The sequence below is a fragment of the Myotis brandtii genome, unplaced genomic scaffold (assembly GCF_000412655.1).
Source record: "Myotis brandtii unplaced genomic scaffold, ASM41265v1 scaffold40, whole genome shotgun sequence".
Lineage (NCBI taxonomy): Eukaryota > Metazoa > Chordata > Mammalia > Chiroptera > Vespertilionidae > Myotis > Myotis brandtii.
In genome coordinates, this window is record NW_005365372.1 from 868860 (window position 1) to 880850 (window position 11991).

Consider the following 11991-nt stretch of genomic DNA (forward strand, 5'->3'; position numbering starts at 1 on the left):
GATTGATCCCTTCCCCCCCACCCACTCACCCCCACCTTTGCCCTGAGATTCGACCGTCTGTTCCATGCTTCTATGTCTCTGGTCTATTTTGTTCAGCAGTTTATTTTGTTCATTAGATTCCACAAATGAATGAGATCATGTGATACTTGTCTTTCTGTCACTGACTTTAGCATAATACTCTTCATGTTCATCCATGCTGTCTCAAATGGTAAGAGATCCTCCTTTTTTACTGCTGCATCATATTACATTGTGTAAATGTAACACAGCTTTTTTATTCACTCATCTACTGATGGGCACTTGGACTGTTTCCAGATCTTAGCTATCCTATATAATAAAAGGCTAATATGCAAATCGACCACATGGCAGAACGACCAGTCACTATGATGCACACTGACCACCAGGGGGCAGACGCTCAATGCAGGATCTTCCCCCTGGTGGTCAGTGCGCTGCCACGGGGAGAGCGCCACTCAGCCAGAAACCCTGAACCAGGTTCACAGCTGGCGAGCACAGCGGTGGTGGCGGGACCCTCTCCTGCCTCCTCAGTAGCACTAAGGATGTCCAAGGCCTGGCAGTCAGACATCCACCGAGGGTTCCCGGACTGCGAGAGGGTGCAGGCCGGGCTGAGGGACCCCCCTCCCCCTGAGTGCATGAATTTAGTGCACCAGGCCTCTAATTATAAATAATGCTGCTATGAACATAGGGGTACATGTATCCTTTCTTATTGGTGTTTCAGGCTTCTCAGGATATATTCCTAGAAGTGGGATCACTGGGTCAGATGGCAGTTCCATTTTTTATTTTTTGAGGAAACTCCACATTGTTTTCCATAGTGGCTGCACTAGACTGTATTCCCACTGGCAGTGTATGAGGGTTTCTTTTTCTCCACATCTTCTCCAGCACTTGTTGTTTTTTGATTTATTGATGGTAGCCATTCTGGCAGGTGTTAGGTGGTACCTTATTGTCCTTTTAATTTGCCTCTCTCTGATGATTAGTAATGTTGAGCATTTTTAAATGTTTATTGGCAATTTGTATATGTCCTCTAGAGAAGTGTCTATTTACATCATTGGCCCATTTTTTAATTGGATTGTTTGTCTTCCTTTGGTTGAGTTGTATGAGTACTTTATATATTTTGGGAATTAACCCCTTATCAGATGTATCATTGGTAAATATCTCCCATATAGTGGGTTTCTTTTTCATTTTGATGCTGGTTTATATTCTTGTGCAGAAGCTTTTTATTTTGATGCAGTCAATTTGTTTATATTTTCCTTTGTTTCTCTTGCCCTAATCATCATATCAGTGAAAATTCTGCTATATGAGATGTCTAATATTTTGCTGCCTATATTTTCTTCTAAATTTTTATGGTTTCATGATTTACATATAAGTCTTTTATTCATTGTTAGTTTATTCGTGTGTATGTTGTAAGCTGGTGGTATAGTTTCATTTTTTTGTATGTACTTGTCCGATTTTCCCAACACCAATTATTGAAGAGACTATCTTGCCTCCTTTGTCAAACATTCATTGAGCATAATGTCTTGGGTCGATTTCTGGGTTCTCTGTTCACTTCCATTGATCTATATGCCTGTTCTTGTGCCAGTACCAGGCTATCTTGTTTATAATGGCTTTGTAAGCTAGCTTGATATCTGGTATTGTGAACCCTCCAACTTTGCCCTTCTTTCTCAAGATTGCTGCAGGTACTTGGGTTCTTTTTTATTTCCATATAAATTTTTGGAGTATTTGTTCTAGATCTGTGAAACATGTCATTGGTATTTTAATAGGGATTACATTGAATCTATAGATTGCTTTGAGTAGTATGGACATTTGAATTATGTTAATTCTACCAATCCATGAACATGGTGTATTCTTCCACTTGGTTATATCTTCTTCTATCTCTCTCTCTCTCTCTTTTTTTCAATGTTCTATAGTTATCGGTTTTGTGGCGTGTGTGTTTTGTTTTTGTTTTTGTTTTTTTGGTTGGCCCCATCTGTTCGTCACACCCCCCTTATTTTCCCACCTTACTCCGCAATTTTTTTTAATGCAGGTTCTTTATTGATTTCATCAATGCATTAGTAGAAATGATAATAATAAATGGTACTTTTAAATTATCTTAACCAAAAATGTAACAAATATTTACAGTCAGTAAAAATGCAAAAACATACAGAGACATAAGTTTAAGAGGTATCAAAATAGGAGACAAACATTGCTTGTTACAGGTAACTTTACAATCACTGAATTGTGCAGTATAATTGCTATTAGACTATTATAACTGTGCGGTTTTGTTTTTGTCTCTTGCTGAAGTTCATGTTTCAATTGTTAAAGATCAAGAACTTTCACAATTTTATTTACTTTTTCTGTGATTGACTTTTTATCTACACTACTTGTTTTACTTTAGGGGCTGCTTTAGGGTTTGTAAAATTTGATTTTAGATAGAAGAAGGGAGAGAGAGACAGAGACAGAGAGACAATGATGTGAGAAAGAAACATCAGTTGGTTGTTTCTCACATCTTTCCTGACTAGGGATCAAACCTGCAACCTTGGTATGTGCCCTGACCGTGAATCAAACCCCCCACCTTTTGCTGCACAGGACGAAGCTCCAACCAACTTAGCCATGCAAGCCAGGGCTATTGTAATTAACTCAGGAGTCAGGTATTTATTGTCTCTTGCTAAATATGGCCAATTTAAAAAAAAAAGTTTTATTGCAACACAGCTATTTATTTAGGTATTATCTGTTGCTTTTTTTTTTTTTTTTGCTTCAATGGGAGTGCAATTGCATGGTAATTTAATATTGGATGGCAGACATTATGAATTTAGTTTTCTTTTACTCTAAATACTTATGTTTCCTTATAAGTAGTATCTAGCTTTGTTATTTGATGCAGTTAACCTTTTAAGTCTCATTTTTATCTTTGTTATGTGGGACCAGAGCAGAATTTAATCTAGGATTGTTTTCTTCCAATACTGAATCATGACTTCTTAGTACTCTAAATAACACCATGTGACTTATTAAGTTTTTCACTCCTACTGGTGGGAACAGGCCCTTTCCTGGTCATTTGTATGTTTTGCATATTATTTCACTTAATCCTTCAGCATTGTTTATTTCCTGAGCTCAGATATTTTCTTCATATTCATAATTGGCAATTTTTTATTGGATGACAGACATTCAGAAATTTACCTTATTAAGTGATGGATATTTTTGTATTCTTATAAATAGTATTTAGCTTTGTTCAAGAATGTGTAGCTAGTTTAATTCTGGTTGTTAAACTGGATCAGAGGTGCATTTAATTACGGGTTAATTTTCCTCTACTTTAATGCAAAACCCACTTGCGTATCTAATAACCTCTGAATTATAAGGTTTTCTGCTCTGGCCAGAGGTAACAGGAATTGTTCCTGGCCTTGTTTGAGCTCCATGGATCAGTTTCTCTAATTCTTTCATTGGTTCTTTTCCTGGATCAGGATAGTTTCTTCACTCACATGTGTTGAGTATTTCTCTGCTGAATAGTTGAGGAAGGTCGTACATATAACTCAATTCTTCTTGTCTGCAATTTTTCCTTCTTTGCTCTATCTTGTGAATTTTACCCTTCTTTTCTTCCCAGATTCTGCTTTGTCTCATCACCTCAGGGAGTCTTCCAGACTCTGCCTGACTTAGCCGTACCTACACTGCTGCTTGAAAACTCTTTCCAGGTAGTAAGCTAGGAGAGTTGTAGGGATTATCTCATTTGTTTCTCATCTCTCAGTATTCACTGTCCTTTTGTTGCCTGATGTTTAATGTCTTGAAAAGTGTCTTTTCATATATTTTGTTCTGTGCTTTACTGGTTTCAGGTGGGAGAGTAAATCCTGTCCTTGTCTACTTCATTTTGTCTTAAAGTGGTAGTCTGGAGGTAGCACTTTAATTGGGTGACTGTGACTCAACATCTCACGTGCAGAATTAAAATGTTGAGTGTGGAGGAGCTACTGTTGAATCCCAGAGTTTGGAAAGTTGCTATGAAAAAGGAACAGTGTGCTTCTGGGATGCTAGCCAGTTCTTAATTGGCTAAGGTCTCTGGCTTATATATGTCTCCCTCCTGTGCAGATTATACCATGCATGAATATAGACTGTGATCTTGGTATATTGTTTACTATAGAACAGAATTCAGAATATGGTAGAGTCTGTATAGGACCCCCTTCCAAGGAGGGTCTTTATTGGACCTTGTTAAAAGCTGATCCCAAGACATAGAGGGACAAACAGTATAACAAGGCTCAAGTATTTATGATTTCTTGAGTTAGATTGTAGAAGTGTCAAGAATGTGTATGAGAATTCTTGTAGTCATTTCTAATTTTTTTTTAAACTCTTCAGACCTCCATTCTCGATGTGGGACTATCTAAACCCATACTAGCACAGTGATGCAGTCAGTAAGTTTTGATTCCTAAGTCTGGAATATTAGGTAAGAGCAAGCATTTTAAATGCATTTCCCAAAAAACAATAAATTAGTATATGCATTGAACAAGCTTTGAAAAATGATTTAATGGTTATATCTATACACAGCCTATTAATAAGGAGTTTTTTATTGGTTATACTTCACTTGTATGCAGAAAGACTGTTACATTATCCAAAATGTGGATTTTTATCTATGCCTTAGAAAAATAATTTAAAATTATATTTCTAGAATTTTATAATGTGCCTCATGCATATTTTAAAAGGATGGTACCTCCTCAAATATCTCTTCTCTAAAATACACATGCACACAAATACAAAAAACTCTTAAGTCATTCTCTACTTTGCTAATATAAAGAAAATATATTGGGATGAGTGACTGATAATGGTAAAGTTGCCAATTCTTCCAGAATTAATTTATCAGCTTAAGAAATTCCCAATAAATCCACTAATAGGAATTTTTGTTTGTTTGATATTGACAGAATGATTTTGCCAGGTTATTTGGAGAAGCAAGCAGATGAAAAATACCAAGACATTTTTAAAATAAAGAATACCATTTTCTTGCTCTACCTCTTAAAACTTTATAAAGCTGCTGTTATAAGCAAAACATATTATCAAAACAAGACTAGACACATTCTGGATAGCCAAGGGATATTCTGGTATATATGACTTAACATATACTATGTTAGAAAAATTATCAGAAGTTATAGACAAAGATATTTATTGTTCAGTAAACAGTATATGAGAAATTGGTTACATATTACAGAAAAAAAAATCATTTTAAAATGTCATCTTTACCCGAAGATAAATTTTACTTATGTTAAAGTGCTAAATCTGGGATAATAATTATTCTAAATGAAGATGCAGCTAAATGTGTAGTTGACTATTGAATGTAGATCTCTTTAATCATTAAAATAATGAAGCAAAATCACACAGAAATGATTATGTAAATTTGACTACATAAAATTGTGAATTATTGAACATCAAAAAAGAGCACAAATTGGGGAAAATACTAACAAGTAATATAATGGAGAACTGACATTTTTAATATTTAACAAGCTTATACTTATTGAAAAAACAGTAAGTCCATACTGGAAAATAGGCAAAAGCATTACTTACAATTCTTTAAAACAATAGGCCACTAGACATGAAGAAAATGTATAGCCTAACAATAAAAATTTAAATTAAAGGAATTTATGTCATTTATATCAAATTAGAAAATATTTTTAAAAGGGCAATATTTAGTGCTATCATGAATGTGATAAGACAAATGCTTTTATAAACTGCTGATGGGAGTGGGAATTATTGTAACCTTTTTGCAAAATAATTTTTGAGTATGTCAAGAAAATTGTACTATTTCTTCTCCTTGACCCAATATTTCTTGTTTTATTTCTCAGGAACTCATATTGGAGAAATAATCATAAATATAAAAATATATGCATGTTGAATAATTATTTAAAATAGTGAAAAACTGGAAATAACCTAAATGAACATTTTGGTAAATTATGGTAAATTAGTATGTTGATATTATAGCACTACTGAAACTTCTTTATAAATAATTTTTAAAGATATGGGACAATGCTTATGATATAATAAATAGGGGGAAAGAAGGCTAGTAAATACTGTGGGTGTATTAGTATGATCGCAAATGTGTTAAAACACATATATACATACATACCTGAATGATTTGATTGAGTATCAAACAGCAAAAGACTAGCAATGGTTACCTCAGGGACCAGGGTTTTAGATTGCTTTCATTTTCAGTGTACTTTTGACAGAATGATTAATGAATAGAAAAGTATTAATATTAAGGGACTTAAAACTTTTAAAAAATTAGTTGTAACCCAGCATATGGAAGAAGCGGCTTATGGAGAAGGGGAAGTTCTTAGGGAGAAGTATTCCTGAGTTCAAATCCTGGGCCTACTGTGTTATTCTGTGCAAGCTGTTTCATCACTGATTTTTTCTCCAAATGTAAGGTGATGATAATACCTACCTCATAGCATTGCTTGGAAGATTGTAATAACCTAATGAATGTCAAGTGACTGGAAGTAATTTCTACTTAGTCAAGTTTATTTGCATCTATCCTGAGGCTTTCTACAGAGAAAATTTTATAACAAGATAATATGCTTATCATAAACTATAACCTAGGCATAGTTTCTTTAATTTAGAGTTTGCAAGATTTTTGTTTAGGGTTTTCTTATATGTTAAGTTTCAGTGAACATTTTTATTAGCCTTCCTCAGAAGTTAAAGTAACAGGTATTTTTATTCTTAAAATATATTTTATTTATTTTTTACAGAGAGGAAGGAAGAGAGATAGAGAGTTAGAAACATCGATGAGAGAGAAACATTGATCAGCTGCCTCCTGCACACTCCCTACTGGGGATGTGCCCACAACCAAGGTACATGCTCTTGACCAGAATTGAACCTGGGACCCTTCAGTCCACAGGCCGACATTCTATCCACTGAGCCAAACTGGTCAGGGCAGTATTTTTATTCTTAATGAAATATCAAATGGGAATGATGTTATCATACTCTTGCCATTATGTCAAATGGACTCTCTTGAAACTTAATGAACAATCTTTTTCTATAAATCATTTTTAAAAGTAAGTAGAGTATCAAAATTTATCTTTAGCTGCTCATTCTTTGCAATTTTACCAGTAAACTGAATCTGCATTGTGTAATTCAGTGGCCATAACTCTAAATGGGCAAGCCAGTTAAAAAATCTTTATGATACTTCATTCAAAATTTACCCTTTCCTAGTAATCCAAATAACCAATGAAAATGAAAATTTCTAGACAAGTTAGTTGTTTTGCCAATCGGAAGCCCTCGATAAATCTTAAAAATTACATCTAATGATTGAGTAGCACCTAATTCTGTGTGTAAATTAACACTCACTTATGAATGTAGACATAAATCTACAATCATAATACCTCATAGTTACACACATAGCATTTTACAATTTATGAAGTTTTTTTCACCCATGTAAACTAATTTGACACAACAGCCTTGTTAGATAGACAGATATTATTATCCTTATTTTACATGTTTAGAAATTGAAGGCCAGAGGGCTAAGTGACATGTCAAACATTATACTCTTAATTCTGGTTCCAAGTCCAGTGTTCTTTTCACATCATCCTAGAAGCTCTATTCCCAGGCATAAAATGATTGAGGAATACAGTGCCATTAAACTCATGTACTTTATTAGCAGAAGAGGCCTGGAACTATCCCTTAGGACAAAGATTTGGTTTAGGATTTTGTTTAAAACGAGTTACTAATTTAATACTTTGTGTTGGTATATTAGAAACTTTGAGTTAGTAGAGCTGCTGAAAGAGAAAAATCTGAGATGTAATAGACAGTGAAAGAAAAAAATAGAAATAGTGGAATTGCCAATGCTAAACCAAAATATCCTGTATACTTTAAAGATCTTGTAGGTATTACAATATTGTAGTAGAGTACTAGAAATGATAATCATATTAAAATAAAGGGTAAATCCTATATAGTGCAGTCAGTTTAAGAAGATATGCAAACTACAAAATATCTTTTAGGAATATTTATATTTCAATAGCTAATATTGAAGAAGATTCTTAAAAGTGGTTCATTCCATCTGTTTCTCATATTTCCTTTTTTCTAGATTTGTCTGTTTACTGGTTTTTAAAGAAGTAAATTTTTGAAAATACAATATTGACAAATGATCAAATGGTAAATTATTATTTTATTTTAGGTTCTGTTTACAGAGGAAGATGTGAAATTCTACCTTGCAGAACTAGCCCTTGCTTTGGATCATCTGCACCGACTAGGAATTGTGTATAGAGACCTGAAGCCAGAAAAGTACAGTTATATTCTCCTTACATATCTCTATTACCAGTGTTATATAATGACTTTTTTCTCCACTACATCTTTTATTTAAAGATTATATGAAAATATGTATGAATGTCACAGTTATATGAAACTTATAGAAAATAATGTTCATAAGATACCCATTGATTTTTTTTCCAATTATTCATTTTTATTTATTCATGTGATAGTGTTTGTACCAATGCATTCTCATTTAGTAGTGAATAAAAATATGATGCTTTACTGGAAACTGGTATATTTTTTAGCAAAACAAAAACACTGAAATTAAAGTCACAAAGCTCCTACAATGGACTGTTAAACTTGGACAAAATCATTTAGAAAGCTATGCCATTTAAATTCTAAGAACACAAGAGTCAACATTACAGCTCTCATTATTCTAAGAAGCTACCAAGCAGAGATAAACCTTAATATTGAGTATTACATATGTCAAGTTTCAGCCCAGTACAGATCGCTCTATGGCAGAATACCCAAATTTGAAATGATAGTGGTACAAAAACATTACTTGACCCTTTAGACATTACAGTAAAATCTGGCTGTGGCACCACTGGCTAAAAACCATTAAGTCTTGCTACCACCAATGACCAAAGACCCTTGAATAATCAATAATAGGACACTAGACCATATGGTATAAACACAATTACAAAAGTTTAAAACTCTGTGTGGCTTGCCTGTGATCTTCAGTTATCAAAGACCCATAACTGCAAACATGACTTTAAATGGAAATAAGATAAAAAGGGAAACTAGTGGAGCAAAAAGTCAACTAATATGTTTATAAAAATTGTGATATTAGTCTGGACATTGGTGCTCAGGGTATTCTGAATCCCACTCATTTCCTGATATGAACTGGATTCCAATGCTTTGACCAAGGATGTTTTCTAAGTGACACAAGCTTATGACTCTTAATAGTGCAAGGATTTGTATGGCTTTGAACTTCCTGGGCACAATGATTAGAAAGAGATACAAAATACTATTTTAATTATTTTAAGGTGTTTCTAAAGATTTTCTATTGAAACTTAAAATTTATATTTACCAAATTTTTAAAGAAAATGATAGAAACTCATATAAAGTATTGTCTAGGAAAAGTTGATTTGCTAAACTTAAAAATTGAATAAAAATTAAAGTGTATTGGAATCGCATGGCTTGTGATTTAAAAAAATGAATGCATTATTTAAAAACATGTTGGTTAAAGAAATGGATGGAATCCTATTAGAAATGATTTGGCCTCCTTGTACTGCTCTAACATACAAATCCAGAAATATTTCAAGAATAATTTATTTTAAAATGGGAGTCCAATAGGAGAAATGAATGTGTATACATTTTATGATTAAAATGATACTCATTAAGATCTTCAGAACTATAAATGATCTAGAGGGGTGGGGGCATTTCTTGGTATAAGTAGCTGATTGAAGTTACTTTGGGCAAAATACATGTCATTTTCTTTCTCTTTTTGTTGTTGGATAACAAGAAAAGCCCATTGATTTTCAATTAATCATTTATTTTTAGTATTTCAAAAAGACACTGACCTATTTTAATTTTGTGAAAATTTTTTTATGAAATGTTTTATATAAGCTATTTTATTCCATCTTATTGAGTGTAAGTTTTTATTTACAGCATTTTGCTTGATGAAATAGGACATATCAAGTTAACAGGTATGCAAATTTTCTTATTCTACCCTAAGCTTGTTTTATATTTTTCATTATTTTAGTATTTAACTAAGCCTGTTAACATTTTTTTCCTTTTTCTTGATTTAATTCGCATTTTTTCTTCTCTTTTGTGTACAAAAATAGTTTAAAGGGTAGATAAGATAGCTCTGAATACGGTCTAATTATAATACCAAAAAATTATACAATAGAGTTGCTGCCCTAATTCAGAAATGACATTTAGTTTTCTAGGTAAAAGCACATTATCTTAGTTTTAGTCTAGATTGAAAAGTTATCACAAGTAGTTATCACATTTGAAAAACAGTGAATTATAAACTTTTAAACCAACTGTTTATAATCCAAGGTTAATTTTGTTCTTTATTTGCAAAACATGGTGTATTTTATTTTTAATACTGAAGAATTTATACAATGTGATAATCCTCACAGGCTTCTTAGGCACAAAATATCCTTATTATACCATTTTAAAAACATTTTATTTTGAAATAACTCTAGATTTATAGTGAGTTGCAAAAATAGTACCAAGAGGTCCTGTGTACCCAGCATCCCTCAATGGTGACATCTTACAAAGCTGCATTGCATTATCAAACCCAGGAAATTGGTACATTATAAGTAACTAGACTATATGCTTTACTTAGATTTTACTAGCTTTTGCATATATTTCTTTTTTGTTCATCTTTGTGATATTTTATCACATATATAGAGTTGAATACCACCAGGACAATCAATATGCAAAACTATCCTACAAATACAAAGAGAACTCTCTTGTGCTGTCCATTTATTGTTACACCCTCCCTTCCTTTCCCCTAATTCCTGACAACCAGTTATCTTTTCTACATGTCTAATTTTGTTATTTTGAAAATATGATATAAATAGAATTATACAGTAGTCACACTTATGGGCATTTGCCCTAGAGTAATAAAACCGTATGTGCACACAAAAACCTACACATGAATTTTCATAGCAGCTCTATTTGTAATAGTCAAAGACTAGAAATGTCCTAAATGTCCTTTAAACTGTGAATGAGTAAACATACATCCATGCAATGGAATACTACTACCCAGCTATAAAAAGGAAAGAATTTGTGATATATAAAGCAACTTGGATGAACACAGGGCATTTTGCTGAGTGAGCCAATCTCAAAAGATTACTTATGTTTTAAATAGAGAGTAAATTCTGTATTTAATTATCAGAATATTAAAATAGATAAAATGAAGATGTGGTCTTTACAGGGAATTTTGGACCAGTACACTTTAAAGGTAAGTTGCTTTAAAACTCCTAAGTATACCCCTTCATTGTAAAGATAAAGTATGAAGCTGTTAACTTGAAAATGCAAGCAAATGTGATAAAGTTCAGATAATGTTTAGTGAATCTTATTGATTCATAGCCTTATTTTCTTATTCATATATAAAATAAGCAAAGTAGATTTAAAAGTGTTGAAAGGAAAAGGAAAGAAAAATATGAAGAGGTGAGATTTGAGTTTTATTTTATATAATATGTAATTTTTGTGTTGTAGTACTCAAACTTTACTTGCAAAACTAATTATAATTTAACTAGAGGCCCGGTGCACAAAATTTGTGCACGGGTAGAGTACTTAGGACTAGCCAGCGATCAGGGCCAATCGGGGCCTTCCTTCTCCCAGCTGCCGGCTGCCGGCTGCCGGTTGCCGGCTGCCGGCTGGGCCTTCCTTTGTTCCACAGCACCCCCCTGGTGGTCAGCACACATCATAGCGAGTGGTCAAACTCCTGGTTGGTTGAACTCCCAAGGGGACAATTTGCATATTCACCTTTTATTATATAGGATTATTTTCATTTTTTTCTTAATAAATTATATCTATTTGTCAGGGATGAGAAAGAAAGGTAGGAAAAAAGTAGAATAAATCATACCTATATCTCTCTTCTACATTAAGGTTAATTGGGTGAATAATTATTTCAAATTGTTTTATGTTTAGTCTTATGAAGTAAATTTTGCTTTTGCACCTTTTGGACTTAAACTGCATGAGGAGGGAAGAGTAGTTAGAATCAATATTAATTTATAAGCAATGGACACAAGGCTTTTAACAGGAAGAAAATGTGAT

At 33.1% G+C, this 11991-nt stretch overlaps 1 protein-coding gene across 1 annotated transcript in view; it reads left to right on the top strand.

The window, feature by feature from the left end:
• The window catches only part of RPS6KA6 (ribosomal protein S6 kinase, 90kDa, polypeptide 6), a 174662-nt gene that overhangs the window by 84967 nt on the left and 77704 nt on the right, over nt 1–11991 (top strand). The window contains exons 7-8 of the mRNA XM_005873234.2: nt 8123–8229; nt 9868–9905. Of these exons, the coding sequence (XP_005873296.1) occupies nt 8123–8229; nt 9868–9905 (145 nt within the window). The remainder of the gene's footprint in view (nt 1–8122; nt 8230–9867; nt 9906–11991) is intronic.